This window comes from Mizuhopecten yessoensis, unplaced genomic scaffold, assembly GCF_002113885.1.
Source record: "Mizuhopecten yessoensis strain PY_sf001 unplaced genomic scaffold, ASM211388v2 scaffold8037, whole genome shotgun sequence".
NCBI lineage: Eukaryota > Metazoa > Mollusca > Bivalvia > Pectinida > Pectinidae > Mizuhopecten > Mizuhopecten yessoensis.
In genome coordinates, this window is record NW_018407347.1 from 75,240 (window position 1) to 92,059 (window position 16,820).

General features: G+C 36.1%; 1 protein-coding gene across 1 annotated transcript in view; it reads left to right on the plus strand.

Annotated features, from left to right (window-relative positions):
- Positions 1–4,912: 4,912 nt before the first annotated feature.
- LOC110454727 (adhesion G-protein coupled receptor D1-like) overlaps positions 4,913–16,820 on the plus strand; it is an 18,882-nt gene continuing 6,974 nt past the window's right edge. Inside the window, exons 1-11 of the mRNA XM_021504401.1 lie at positions 4,913–4,960; positions 6,156–6,246; positions 6,621–6,731; positions 9,391–9,581; positions 10,152–10,195; positions 10,628–10,745; positions 12,600–12,703; positions 13,195–13,297; positions 14,230–14,456; positions 14,883–14,949; positions 15,470–15,555. Coding sequence (XP_021360076.1) covers positions 6,162–6,246; positions 6,621–6,731; positions 9,391–9,581; positions 10,152–10,195; positions 10,628–10,745; positions 12,600–12,703; positions 13,195–13,297; positions 14,230–14,456; positions 14,883–14,949; positions 15,470–15,555 — 1,136 coding nt within the window. The 5' untranslated portion in view covers positions 4,913–4,960; positions 6,156–6,161. The remainder of the gene's footprint in view (positions 4,961–6,155; positions 6,247–6,620; positions 6,732–9,390; positions 9,582–10,151; positions 10,196–10,627; positions 10,746–12,599; positions 12,704–13,194; positions 13,298–14,229; positions 14,457–14,882; positions 14,950–15,469; positions 15,556–16,820) is intronic.

The following is a 16,820-nucleotide window of genomic DNA, read 5'->3' on the forward strand; positions in this document are numbered from 1 at the left end:
CGAGGGAGAAATTAGTTTCTGGTTTTTAATGCCACGAAATCTCATTCTATATCAGATATCTTATATAGCAACGAGATTTCAATTATATAAGATATCTTAAATAGCTATATGAGATATCTTATATATTATATGAGATATCTTATATAGAAAATTAAATGAGATATCTTATATCGCATAATAGATATCTTATATAGTATATATGATATCTTATATCCTATATGAGATATCTCATATAGAAATCATTGTCAATCAACTTATTAAGATAAGAAACCATTGCCAATCAATTATTGTAGGAAAGTAACCAATGTCAATCAATTAATGTAGTAAAGTAACCATTGTCAATCAACTAATGAAGGAAAGTAACCATTGTCAATCAACTAATGGAGGTAAGAAACCATTGTCAATCAACTAATGAAATAAAGTAAACATTGTCAATCAACTAATGATGGTAAGAAACCATTGTCAATCAACTAATGAAGGAAAGTAACCATTGTCAATCAATTATTATAGGAAAGTAACCAATGTCAATCAATTAATGTAGTAAAGTAACCATTGTCAATCAACTAATGAAGGAAAGAAATCATTGTCAATCAACTAATAAAGGTAAGAAATCATTGTCAATCAACTAATGAAGGTAAGAACTAATTGTCAATCAACTAATGGAGGTAAGAAACCATTGACAATCAACTAATGAAGGTAAGAAATCATTGTCAATCCATTAATGGAGGTCAGAAATCATTGTCAATTAACTAATAGAGGAAAGTAACCATTGTCAATCAACTAATGGAGGTAAGAAATCATTGTCAATCAACTAATGAAGGAAAGTAACCATTGTCAATCAATTATTATAGGAAAGTAACCAATGTCAATCAATTAATGTAGTAAAGTAACCATTGTCAATCTACTAATGAAGGAAAGAAATCATTGTCAATCAACTAATAAAGGTAAGTAACCATTGTCAATCAACTAATGGAGGGAAGAAATAATTGTCAATCAACTAATGGAGGTAAGAAACCATCGTCAATCAACTAATGAAGGTAAGAAATCATTGTCAATCATTTAATGGAGGTAAGAAATCATTGTCAATCAACTAATGAAGGTAAGAAATCATTGTCAATCAATGAAGATAAAAAACCATTGTCAATCATTAAAAGTAAGAATTCATTGTCTATTAATAAGGTTTAGAAGCCATTGTTCATTTATCAATATAGAGGACACCTTATTTGTTGTCAGACCATCGTGATTGACACCTTATTTGTTGTCAGACCATTGTGATTGACACCTTATTTGTTGTCCGACCATTGTGATTGACACCATATTTGTTGTCAGATCATTGTGATGGACACCTTATTTGTTGTCAGACCATCGGGGTTGACACCTTATTTGTTGCCAGACCATTGTGATTGATACCTTATTGTTGTCAGATCCTTGTGATTGACACCTTATTGTTATCAGATCATTGTGATTGACACCTTATTGTTGTCAGTTCATTGTGATTGACACCTTATTGCTGTCAGATCATTGTGACTGACACCTTATTTGTTGTCAGTCCATTTTGATTGACACCTTATTTGTGGTCAGACCATTGTGATTGACTCCTTATTTCTTGTCAGACCATTGTGATTGACTCCTTATTTCTTGTCAGACCATTGTGATTGACTCCTTATTTCTTGTCAGACCATTGTGATTGGCACCTTATTGTTGTCAGAAAATTGTGATGACACCTTATTTGTTGTCACACCATTGTGATTGACACCTCATTTGTTGTCAGACCATTGTAATTGACACCTTATTGTTGTCAGTTCATTGTGATTGACACCTTACTGTTGTCAGATCATTGTGAGTGACACCTTATTTGTTGTCACACCATTGTGATTGACACCTTACTGTTGTCAGATCATTGTGATTGACACCTTATTTGTTGTCAGACCATTGTGATTGTCACCTTATTTGTTGTCAGACCATTGTGATTGACTCCCTATTTGTTGTCAGATTAATGACTCAATGTTTGTACAGTGTAGTATAACGACCGTATTTCAGTCAGTGTTTCGTACAAATACTAATGTTAAAGCCAAACTCTGACTGAAATAACAGTGGTGTCACATTAAGCTTCTTTTGTTTTAGTTGATCTGAACAGTTTAATGCAAAACCTGAAGGACGTTCTCCAGAACACCAAACCTAAACTGGACATCACAACCCCCTACTTTCCAGTTACTGTACCAAAAGGGGCCTCCGTCGTCCCAGCAATCCTTTCCGTACCAGAAACCACTGCTGCCAACTTGTCTACCAACATGTACGACCTACACAATCTCACCGATGTAAGATTACAAAACATTTGAAACAATTCTAAGCCACTCTCTGTCGTCTGTCCCGTATGCAGGCAATGTTAGGACAGGTAAAAGTGGTTGTTCTGTATAACATTTGTATAAATAATTAAACTTATCTGAACCCTGTGTGTTCTGACCTCCTGCTTTATCCAACATATGATATTGTGATCCCATTTCTTATAAACTACCAAACAATACTAATAACTTACATTCTGTCTAATCTGAACAATAAATTGTATCCTACAGAGTGCCACATTAGACAGGTTAATCTGACCAATAGGTTGGCTCCAACAGGGAGTCAGATTAGACAAGTTAATCTAAATGGAGTATTGTATCCAATAGAGTGTCAGAATGGACAGGTTAGTCTTACTGACATCCCAAGGGTATCAGATTACACAGGGTATTCTAACCAATTTGCTGTGTTTCACAAGGTGTGAGATCAGACAGAATAATGATCAATATGTTGTGTTCCACAGATTGTCGGATAAGACAGGGTTTATTGTTTATAAATAATATGTTACATGCCTGTCATGCAAACTTAATTAAGGTGGAGAAAGTAAAATAAGTTTTATTGACTATGTACAGGGATTCTTAACAGACAGTTTGTCTTTGTATAGAAAACAAGTGTTCTCACAAAGGGAGTTATATGCAGGTGGTTGTTATAGGCAGGTACTCTTTATAGACAGGTGGTTTTATCTGCATGTGATCTTTATAGACAGGTGGTTGATATATGCATGTAATCTTTATAGACAGAGAGTTAATATAGATAGATATTCTGTATAGACAGGTGGTTTCTATAGGCAGGTACTATTTATAGGAAGGTAGTTGATATAGACAGGTAATCTTTATAGACAGGTCATCTTTATAGACAGGTGGTTTCTATAGGCAGGTAATATTTATAGGAAGGTTGTTGATATAGACAGGTAATCTTTATAGACAGGTCATCTTTATAGACAGATGGTTGCTATATACATGTGGTTGTGTTAGGCAGGTGATTCTTGTAGACATGTGGTGGCTATATGCAGGTAATCTTTATAGACATTTGGTTGCAATAGACAGGCGATATTTATAGACAGGTGGTTTTTATAGACAGGTGGTTGCAATAGACAGGCGATATTTATAGACAGGTGGCTTTTATAGACAGGTGGTTGCAATAGACAGGTAGCTGTATTTTAGAATTCCGATGAACCTGAATGTTTTAACAATGTGTGTCATTGTGTACATTTCAAATGTGTCATCCAAATTATCTGTTATAAAATATATTTGATAAGTTTCTTGGTGTGAAGCTAGGTATATGTAAACCATTCAGGTACATTAATTCTCTGATAATGTTATATTACTTCAGGTGGAAGATTTCCTCCACACAGCCAATTTGTCCAACATGAATGTGAGCAGCTTAAACATCATTATGTCAAACATCCAGACGTTCGTACACACCGAGTCGTTCAACCCACACGAAGTTACGCACACGCTGACGCATCTGTCCAGCGTGACCCAAACCGACTCAAGTACAGTGAAGGTGGGTAAAAATTTCGGTCCTTTTTGTAAACTTAACTCTTCACAAAGAAATTGTTTAAAGCACAATTGAAAAAAAGTACATGTAACGTGGATATGTATATATATAAAAACAAATTTAATAGTGTCCACATGATCAGCTCAATGAAAATAAATTAAAAAAAATCATACAAACTATAGGACAAAATTGCTTGCTCTTTCACCCAATTAGGGAACTATTCATCATAATATATATATAGCATAGTATATAACTCTTCATCAGTTCTCCATCATAATATATATATAGCATAGTATATAACTCTTCATCAGTTCGCCATCATAATATATATATATAGCATAATATATAACTCTTCATCAGATCTTCATCAAAATATGTATATAGCATAGTATATAACTCTTCATCAGTTCTCTATCATAAAATATATATAGCATAGTATATAACTCTTCATCAGGTCTTCATCATAATATATATATAGCATAGTATATAACCCTTCATCAGGTCTTCATCATAATATATATAGCATAGTATATAACTCTTCATCAGGTCTTCATCATAATATATATTTAGCATAGTATATAACTCTTCATCAGGTCTCACTCATAATATATATATATAGCATAGTATATAACTCTTCATCAGGTCTTCATCAAAATATGTATATAGCATAGTATATAACTCTTCATCAGTTCTCCATCATAAAATATATATAGCATAGTATATATCTCTTCATCAGGTCTTCATCATAATATGTATATAGCATAGTATATAACTCTTCATCAGATCTTCATCATAATATATATATAGCATAGTATATAACTCTTCATCAGGTCTTACTCATAATATATATATATAGCATAGTATATAACTCTTCATCAGGTCTTCATCATAATATATATATAGCATAGTATATAACTCTATGATCTTTGTTATCGTCTTTTCATTAATTAGTATTTTATCACAGATTTCTACATAGTACAGTTATTAAAAAACAGTATTTCTGTGACATAATGATTCATGTTAAAATATTTGAGATATTTTGTAGATGTTGACCTCCATTGTGACGAGGGTGATAGAGGACGGTACAATATCTACAGCACAAGAGGCCCGCACATTTGAGGTACTTACTTACTATTAGGTTAATAACCTAAAAATGAAGGGGAAAAACAAAACTTTCTATTACCGTATTTATCCTACTATAAATTTTATATTACCGTATTTATCCTACTATAAACTTTATATTACCGTATTTATCCTACTATAAACTTTATATTACCGTATTTATCCTACTACAAGCTCTCCCATATCTATTGCAGTTCAAAAGAATTACCAACAAATGTTATTTCATTGATCTATAATATACCCACCACCCTAGTTTGCTTCACTGAGATGATATTTTTGGCCGCTGGGATTATTGCGGGGTATAAATGATGAACAGGTTCAATTTACAATGGGTCTAGTATGTGTGTTCTTAGAATAAAAGGAAATATATTGTATTAGTACTGTTTCTTCTCCTTATAGCAATATACGATATCTGATTACACTTAAAGCATATACCTGTTTAACCCAAAAAGGTGTGCTTTGTACTGTTATAGGGTCACTATGAACTTCATCTCTAGGTCAAAGGTCAAATAAGTGCAATATTTTCAGTAAAGATTGTCCAAGCCATACATTTTCAATTAATGATATCTTTCTGAAATTTGAAGAATGTATGCATCACTACCAGAAGATATGCAGTACACTGATGGAATTAGTTCACAGTGACCTTCATCACAAAAACCAAAGGTCAAACAAACATTTATTGTCCAGGCCATCAATTTTAAACCGTTGTAAATATCTTTATGAAACTATAAGTATACATCCATTATGCTTTTGTACATTATCTAGATAAAAATGTTAATATGGGGAGACATACTTTTTTCACAAAAGAATTAAAATCAAAGTCATGACGTCATGACACAATTAAGACAAACACATAAAAATAGTGACATGGAAGACTTAATGATGATAAAACAAAACCATGTTTTTTTATGAATATTCACACATATTTCTGATAATTCGATGAAAATCGTCTTAATTCTGTTTCCATTTTATAACTATGAGATTTATAAAACTTTTCCCGAAGTCTTGCAAAACTGAAATTTTTCAAAGCTTATAAATCTTTGATAAATGGAGATATATCAAAGATCCTGTATTTGTTTGTTTATGTGTCGGTGTTACAGACATCGATGTTTATGTGTATGTGTCGGTGTTACAGACATCGATGTTTATGTGTCGGTGTTACAGACATCGATGTTTATGTGTTGGTGTTACAGACATCGATGCCACAACTGATGTTGACCATGGAGAATGTTCTGTCTGCCTCACATCCATCAGATATTGTCAGCTACTCTACGCCGGAAATAGGTAAGTCAGCATATTTAACGGAAATAAAAAAAAAATACCAAATGAAGTTTGGATAAATTTGTTGGTAGCTGAGAACAGTGAGCTAGCTCAACTACACTTGTTTAGAATAATACATTGTAACCAACCTTCGTCATGTCTCATCTTGTATTTTGAAAACCTGGTTCGACCTTAAATGACCATAGCTGTTGATAGAATGTAAATCACAAACAAACCATAGTAGACATTTTGATAACAAGGATCAAGAATGGTGATATCTTTTGTTTAATCCTTTCACCACTGTAGACCATAATGGACTCAACCATATAAATGCATGGTAGAGTCTACTAAAGTTACATAGGGGTGAAAGGATGTGTGGTCTTGGTATTGTGTTGTAGAGGTGTCGTCTGCTGTGATCCAGACCAATGAGAGCACGGATGGCTATGTGGTGGTGGAGACCATTATTGGGCGAGTTACCATGCCTGTCATCCTTGTTGAGGACGGGAGAAGTAAGTCACATGGTCACATGTTTTTCACACCTCCTTTAACTCGTTCACCCCTGAAGACACATTTGAACTCTTCCAATTCAAAGGTTGGAATAGTTCATTATGAAATTTCAGGGGTGAATGAGTTAAACTTCTTATCATATGAGGATAAGTTAAACCCTTCATCCTTGATATCCAGGGGTTGGGATCACTTGCGTTCTCTGCACCCCTGGAACCAATAAACTGTAATTGATCCTTAGATGTGTATCAAACAAATTGTGCTGTAGTGTAATGGTAAAATTGAATGGCTTTGAAGTTTGGTGTTGCTCTTCTGTAATCTTCAAAGGTCTGGAGGCAGCCTAGTGATTGGTCTGTTTTTTATGCCCCCGCTATAAAATGGGGGGGCCCATGTCCGTCGCGTCGCGTCACGTCCCGTCCCGTCCGTCATGTCACGTCGCGTCCTGTCCCATCCATGAGCGGGGGCATTTATGTCTTACAGACATTTTCTAGTTATTCTTGAAACCAAATGGCTGACTTTACGCTTTCAATTTTGTCATGACAAATTCCAGGGGTGCAGAGAATGTAGGTAAGCATATATAACCCCTGGAGTATCGAGGATGGAACAATATATATAAGCTCATCTTACTCACCATGTTGTCCCCGGGTTGTGATTACGAGTGGTTGACAAATCATCACTACTGGAGGTGGTTTAACCTGCTCTCAGCTCCTTACCATGTGTCAAATAATGTAGAAATATCTGTAGAGTGTGGTGGTGTGCTGTGTTCCATAGTACAGTCTAAGGGAGATAATTCACCATAATTCCAACAAACTTGAAAAATAATTTAAAATTTATTTCTTTATTTAGAAATAGTTAAATAGCTCATCCACCATAATTGTAAAATCTTTAGACATTTGCGGTTGAACATACTAATATTTCTTTATTTACTAACGTTTTGATGCTCTATTGTTATTGCAGGATTGCATGCATATTTTAACTAATTACAGATACATTGTTTTTTAGGTTTGTAACAATACATGAGCATATAGTCATTAAAATAAATTAAAATATCATGCATTTTTTTAATATAGTTTTAAGGTAGTATAGTAATCAAAATGACATAAGTTGTTTTAAATTACTGTGTGAGTTATTTTGACAGAAGATGAGAGGTTGCTTATGTAAAAAACGACTACTGTATGTTTTGTTAGGCAAGGAGGTCAACATGATAAAGTTAATAAAGTGGCTTTAATTAGATCCTTTGTAACATCATGTAACATTGTGGTAATACGATTTAGTTTTATTGATAAATATGCTTAAACAGTTATAAGATCTTTTTGTGCTGATGTGTAAAAGGGGTGGCTGTCTAATGTAGGACTTGATCTCTCCAATGTCCTTCATGTTCAGTAAATACAGTGTCTGAGGCCGATCAGGATATCAACCCGGCTATTGTCTGCTACTTCATATTGTGGGCCAATTAAACCATACTTTTTTTTTAATAAATACCGTAAATATGGGTAAAATCTACCTTATACATTATACTTATGATTTGTAGGGTTAGGTTGTATAATACCCATTATATCTGGTTTGTATTAGAATTATCTCCCTTACACATTATACCTGTGGTTTGTATTAGAATTATCTCCCTTACACATTATACCTGTGGTGTGTATTAGAATTATCTCCCTTACACATTATCCCTGTGGTGTGTATTAGAATTATCTCCCTTACACATTATACCTGTGGTTTGTATTAGAATTATCTCCCTTACACATTATACCTGTTACTTGTGGTAAAGTTAAAGCTGTATGCTACCCTTAAAACTCATGATACCTGTGATTTATTATGTTGCCTTACACACTATACCTGTGTGTTATGTGTTAGAGTTAGGGTTATATGTTACCTCACACATTATACCTGTGATTTGTGTTACAGTTAAGGTTATATGTTACCTTACACATTATACCTGTGATTTGTGTAAGACTTTAGGTTATATGCTACCTTACACATTATACCTGTGATTTGTGTAAGACTTTAGGTTATATGCTACCTTACACATTATACCTGTGCTTTGTGTTACAGTTAGGGTTATATGTTACCTTACACATTATACCTGTGATTTGTGTTAGAGTTAAGGTTATATGTTACCTTACACATTATACCTGTGATTTGTGTAAGACTTTAGGTTATATACTACCTTACACATTATACCTGTGATTTGTGTTACAGTTAGGGTTATATGTTATCTTACACATTATACCTGTGATTTGTGTTAGAGTTAAGGTTATATACTACCTTACACATTATACCTGTGATTTGTGTTACAGTTAGGGTTATATGTTACCTTACACATTATACCTGTGATTTGTGTTACAGTTAAGGTTATATGTTACCTTACACATTATACCTGAGATTTGTGTTAGAGTTAAGGTTATATACTACCTTACACATTGTACCTGTGGTTTGTGTTAGAGTTAAAGTTATATACTACCTTACACATTATACCTGTGGTTTGCGTTAGAGTTAAGGTTATATGTTACCTTACACATTATACCTGTAATTTGTGTTACAGTTAGGGTTATATGCTATCTTACATATTTTGTCAGTGATTTGTGTTAAGAGTTATTTCCATTAAAAACAATAAAACAATAAAATAAAAACCTGAAGTTGTACAATTTCCTCACACAGTCCGTATGACCACCATTGTGTACCAGAACATCCAGAAGCGTTGGACCCTCCAGCAGGGTTACAGACACGCTCAGATCGGAAGTCATGTCCTGTCAGTCTCTCTCCAGCGACTCCATAACGTGACTTCGGAGAGACTCAACATCAGCCAACCAAAGTCTATCACGATGGTTCTACCCACACAAGTCAACGGGGTGAGATGTTTTGGGAATTCATTTACTTGTCTGCTCTTTCTCTACATATCTGTTTCCACCTTTATAACATCAGCATTTTTCTGGACAGTATAACAATGTTTTTATATCCTATTAGTAGGGGTGTCACAATACGCCGATATATTGTCATAGGAAGGATGTGCTCAATTTTATAATAAAATTGTTGTTAGAATGTTATCAAACTTAATCATATATAATATGGATTACACAGATTTAAGATTTTTGTTCATCCAGCGATTACAAAATTTGAACTATTAAAAGCCTGCTTTATGCTTATTGGCATATCTGTTAGAATTTGTAGTAATTCGCAAAGTTAAAACACCAAGCAGATACATAAAAACATGCTTTTGAAAAATATTGCGATACAGCAATATTTCATCTCTGTATTGTGGTACGATACGATACGATATACCCGTGTATTGCGATATACCTGTTTTCCAATATATTGTGACAGCCCTACCTGATTAGAGGTAAGTAAGGATAGTACAATATTACAAAGACACCACTATCATTTCAATCTAAGATTTCAAACTCATTTTCTTCATTTTACAGAGAGAAAAGGAAAGACTGTGCACTTTCTGGAATTTTGATGAGGGGTAAGCTAATGTTTTTACATGTACATATTTTTGAACAGGCTTCATTTATGACTCCCACACAATACAGGGTATTTGTTTAGTATATAACAGTTCACGAAATAATTCAGAATTTTTTCATTTGAATTCTAATTTGTTTATCAAGTACATTTTTGTAGGGGCAAAATTACAAAACAAAATGCTGTGGAATGAACATAGAATGATGCCAAATCTGGGACCAGATATATTTTATAAACATAAATGAAATATTTTCTCAAAATAACTTTTGAAAATGATGCTTGACCACCCTTCAATTTTCTTTCAATTTCTTACTGAAAAAAACTTCATGTGATTCAAGTGTATTCATGATTGCATGCATGAGAAATTTGCATATTCAGAGTAAACCTGATGTCAGTATAATAATTTGATAAATATTATACCACGATTTGTGTCCAGATTCTGGGACACGACGGGTGGCCGTCTGCTCACGAAAAACGACAGCCATACAGAGTGTCAGTTTGACCATCTCACCAACTTTGCTGTCCTCGTCCTCTACTACGACCAGTCACTCAGCGTGAGTACACAACAAATGTGTAATAACCTTACGTGAGTACTCAACAAATGTGTTACCTCACGTGAGTACTCAACAAATGTTGTTGTGTTTCTAATGTAGCGGAACTGGACTGGGTTGATCGTTGGCGACCAGATAGCTCAATTGGTAGAGCGTACGTCTAGAGTTCGGAGGGTCCCGGGTTCAAACCCTGGTCTGGCTGTACATTTTTCCTCTCCTGTTACACTAAAGTATAGACACATAATTTGTGGTTGACTGCTACCGAACAGATATGAATATGAGATGCTATAATTTGGGTAGAAACACAAATTTACAAAACCCTTTGAACATTTAACCACAGTACACATAGCTGACAACTTATGTACCTGTAATAGGAGAGGGAAGATGTAACGGGCCAGATGGGTATCGAACCTCAGACCTCCAAACTCAAACCAATTATTGTTCTAACCAACTGAGCTACACTGTCACCAGCATTCACCTGGTCAGGCACACTACATACCAACTATCTAAGTTCAGGCACACTACATACCAACTATCTAAGTTCAGGCACACTACATACCAACTATCTAGGTTCAGGCACACTACATACCAACTATCTAGGGTCAGGCACACTACATACCAACTATCTAGGTTCAGGCACACTACATACCAACTATCTAGGTTCAGGCACACTACATACCAACTATCTAGGTTCAGGCACACTACATACCAACTATCTAGGTTCAGGCACACTACATACCAACTATCTAGGTTCAGGCACACTACATACCAACTATCTAGGTTCAGGCACACTACATACCAACTATCTAGGTTCAGGCACACTACATACCAACTATCTAGGTTCAGGCACACTACATACCAACTATCTAGGTTCAGGCACACTACATACCAACTATCTAGGTTCAGGCACACTACATACCAACTATCTAGGTTCAGGCACACTACATACCAACTATCTAGGTTCAGGCACACTACATACCAACTATCTAGGTTCAGGCACACTACATACCAACTATCTAGGTTCAGGCACACTACATACCAACTATCTAGGTTCAGGCACACTACATACCAACTATCTAGGTTCAGGCACACTACATACCAACTATCTAGGTTCAGGCACACTACATACCAACTATCTAGGTTCAGGCACACTACATACCAACTATCTAGGTTCAGGCACACTACATACCAACTATCTAGGTTCAGGCACACTACATACCAACTATCTAGGTTCAGGCACACTACATACCAACTATCTAGGTTCAGGCACACTACATACCAACTATCTAGGTTCAGGCACACTACATACCAACTATCTAGGTTCAGGCACACTACATACCAACTATCTAGGTTCAGGCACACTACATACCAACTATCTAGGTTCAGGCACACTACATACCAACTATCTAGGTTCAGGCACACTACATACCAACTATCTAGGTTCAGGCACACTACATACCAACTATCTAGGTTGAGGCACACTACATACCAACTATCTAGGTTCAGGCACAGTCTGTATACCAACTATCAAGGTTCCATTATATTATAATTAAGTTTTACCTTGACGTTATATCTGTCATTAACAGTATTATCAGTATTTCAGCCTTAACGTACTATTGTGTTTCAAACAAAATCGTTGCGTCTCATATTGTTTGTTCGATGTTTACTCACCATAACCCTGTGAATGTTTATGACATTATGAGTTGTGAGAGAAACCAACTTCAAGTAATGTCTGCTGTTTCTGCTTTGTTGTAAGTCTGTTTTATTCTTATAGATAATCTTCTTACTAAATCTCAGAGTAAATTGATTTGATTTGACATAAATCCTTACCAATCTTCTGTCGTTCTCTATTTTTAGCTGTCTAAGCTACAGAAGCAGACCATGTTTGTCCTGACCATCGTGTGCTGTAGTCTGTCCATCACCTGTCTCGGAGTCTGCATCATACTCTACATATACCTCCAGTAGGACCTTGGTTCTGTTGCATTGTTTCATCACTATACGTGATATGTTTTTTTTAGGGTTAAACAGAAATATTGTGTATATATTGAAAAATTGCACATGTATAAATAGAAATTAAAAAATGTTATTGGTGAGATCATTTGTCTTTGTAACGGAAGTGAATCAACGCTCTCTACCTGTAAAATTCTGGGTATGATATATATGATATAACCAATATATCTTGATCATATACTTTTATTTTGAATCTTTTCTATTTTTCTAGTTTGCCACTATTTGAATTTTTTAATTTCCGTTTTAATACTAAAAGCTTTCAGCAACTTTAAAAATTGATTCCAAGTAAACTGGTATTCTGTCAGCATTCTTGTTTTTTGTTTGATATTAAATAATTTGATAATTAAATTACATACCTGACATTTCCAGTGAACTGTAAATTTAAACTGATTTATGAAAGTGTGCTGTATTGATAACGTAATTAAAACATTGTCTTGTGAAGCCTCCTGGGTGAAGAGAAGATCCTGATCCATGCTAACCTCTGTATAGCCTTGATGTTGGCGCAGCTAGTTCTTGTGACATCACACGGAGCGGAGAGAGTCACGGTAAGTTGTGATGTCACACGGAGCGGAGAGAGTCACGGTAAGTTGTGACATCACATGGAGCGGAGAGAGTCACAGTAAGTTGTGACATCACACGGAGCGGAGAGAGTCACGGTAAGTTGTGACATCACACGGAGCGGAGAGAGTCAGGATAAGTTGTGACATCACACGGAGCGGAGAGAGTCACGGTAAGTTGTGACATCACACGGAGCGGAGAGAGTCTCGGTAAGTTGTGACATCACACGGAGCGGAGAGAGTCATGATAAGTTGTGACATCACACGGAGCGGAGAGAGTCACGATAAGTTATGACATCACACGGAGAAGAGATAGTCTCAGTAAGTTATGACATCACACGGAGCAGAGAGAGTCTCAGTAAGTTATGACATCACATGGAGCGGAGAGAGTCTCAGTAAGTTATGACATCACATGGAGCGGAGAGAGTCTTTGTAAGTTTTGACATCACATGGAGCAGAGAGATTCTCGGTAAGTTATGACATCACACGGAGCAGAGAGAGTCTCGGTAAGTCATGACATCACACGGAGCAGAGAGAGTCACGGTAAGTTGTGACGTCACACGGAGCGGAGAGAGTCACGGTAAGTTGTAACATCACACGGAGCGGAGAGAGTCACGGTAAGTTGTGACATCACAAGGAGCGATTTTAAACATTGAATAGGTTATGGTAGCAGGCATTAATTCCCTCATAGATTCCTCTCCAAATGGTCATCAATTCAATTAATTAAGACACCCTTAATTACTCTTTTTTTTAATCAATAAATAGCTGAAATGTTATAAGAAAAAACTTCTGGGGAATAACAAATATTATCTTATAGAAAAATACTTAAAATTTAATTGAAAGTGTCAAAATTTACAAAAATTGATATCGTGAAACTATATAAAAGTCTATGATAAGGATGTGATTTTCCACCCCGACAGGCTGCGTGTAAGACAGTGGCTGTATTACTTCACTATCTGTTCATGTCCTCGTTTTCCTGGATGATGCTGGAGGGCCTCGCAGTGTATCTAGCCTGCACAAGAGGATTATATAACTATGGCGACATGCGCTTGAAGTACTTCCTGGTTGGCTGGGGACTTCCAGCAATAATTGTCACTGTATCAGTGGGTGTGCAGTTTCCGAACTATGGGGAGACAGCTGACGACAGGTAAATTACAAGTAAATCAGATGGCAGGCTGTTTGAATCGCCTTTCCTCTGTTGTCTGTCCATCCATCTGCCTGTTCTTTCCATATATATATATTGGTTCTCTTTGGTCCTTTTGGAGCTTTTTCAGTTTTGAGATTGTGATGTTTATAATGGCCATCCTGTATGTTGACCATCATTTTTTGTCGTATAAAACAGTCATTAATATAAATTTTTGAATAAAACTTTCCACATGATGCTTTTAATTTTGACATGATTATTAGTGCAACAGATGCAAGAAAAAACTCCAGAAAAGAATGTTTAAGATCTTGTGATGGTTGTCACCTCCGGGATATCTCGTCACGTACTTGTTACTATGTAATATGTGCGTACGGTTTGTTATATTGTCCCAGATTTATAACAGATGTATTTATTCCTTTGCTGTTACAGCTGCTGGCTATCTGTAAGGGACGGGCTGATATGGGCATTCATGGGGCCGATGCTGGTTGTGGTTGTGGTGAGCACCTTGTCAAACTTATTTTATATTGTATTCAGACTAGGGCTGACAGTCACAGCCTGATTAACATCATGAGGCGTTTTAAATTATTAAAAAAAATATTTTTGTCATCAAGAAGTGTCACCTCCTAATCTCACCAATATAGAATAAGAAGAGTGTCCGAGACGTTGACCGCAGTATTTATCTATCAATAACGTAAGTCACACTTTGGTGTGTCCAGGTTGTGACACTTTCGTGTGTCCAGGTTGTGACACTTTTGTGTGTCCAGGTTGTGACACTTTGGTATGTCCAGGTTGTGACACTTTGGTGTGTCCCGGTTGTGACACTTATGTGTGTCCAGGTTGTGACACTTTGGTGTGTCCAGGTTGTGACACTTTGGTGTGTCCAGGTTGTGACACTTAGGTGTGTCCAGGTTGTGACACTTTGGTGAGATTTGCATGGAGTTGCCTCACGTGACCATCATTCCATAATCTCTGCTGTGTTCCTAAACAAACAAGAATGTGTTGCTGTTATTTTTCAGTTCAACCTGTTCATTCTGTGTCTGGTGATAAAGGTGTTTCTAACATTGAGGGCCAATTCCAGAAAGACCCAGGCAGCCAAGTTACGGTAGGTTTGTGACAAAAATCATCTGTGATTTTTTTTTAGACAATAACATGACTCAATGCTCTACAATCAGATGTGTTTTAGCTTGACTTCTTAGCCAATCAAACAGAACTTTCACTATGTAGACTTTTTACAGCATTTGTTGGAAAGGTTCTAGAAAAAATGCTCTAGCTAGCTTTTATAGGTGTATACGCGTATGTTGATGAATGGTTCATATAATGGTTTCAACCTCTGGGTAGTGAACTAGAAGAAAACCCCTTCAAAAGCCTCCTTTTCATAAAACCAAAGTGGAATTTCCTTTCACACACACACATGTTAAATAGTCTTTTAATATTTTTGTAAAATACTTCAGAAATATGGCTCGACTTATGCATCCCAGAATGACAAGTCTGATCCCTTTGATTAACATGTATTACCGTATTTTCTCCCACACCTGACAGATTTATCTCCCGTTTTGCCGGTGCTAGATTTATCTGTCTCCGCCCTAGGGTTGAGACGGGGGGATTCCCCTATTCATAACAATGGCATGACGTCACTTCAACAATACAATGACGTCACGTCAACAATCCATCAACAAATTGCCTGTATGTGTTTTGGGTCCATGTTTACCTTTATTTCACATTAAAATACTGTTAGATATGGGAGAAAAATAATCAATCGCTACTGGTTGTGTAAGATAGAGAAATCTCAACCCTCGGACTAAGATTTTTTGTCCAGAACTCAGCAAGCCTCGTTCTGGACAAAAAATCTTAGTCCTCGGGTTGAGATTTCTCTATCTTACACAACCAGTAGCGATAGATTCTATTAATCCGTAATTAGTAATTAGTACTTCTTCCCCTTTTTCAGGAGGAATTGAAATCATGTAGACCCCCTCCCAGACCTGACCAATGATTAATTATAACTACACTTTAAAACAGAGATTTCTGTCTGGTGATCATGGCTTGACTTCCCAGTGAGGCAGATGATTTCCAAACCTCCAGCCATGCTAGCATGTTTATAATGCCCTTTGATTTTGGTGATACCAACAATTGAAGTTGCACAACTTTTTCTTGCATAAGTAGACCAAGATATCCGCATTTTTACGCGGAGCAGGACAATTCTATCCGACCCACGGGTCTTGATTGCTTACACTCGCAGACCGGCAGGGGAATTATAGTGACCTTTTGGAGTCACGCTATTGTTCGTGATGTCATTTTATGACATTTTGGGGTCAGTCAGGGTCATTGACCTCATTAACAGTTGCCATCCAGGCTTTATATGTAAATCCC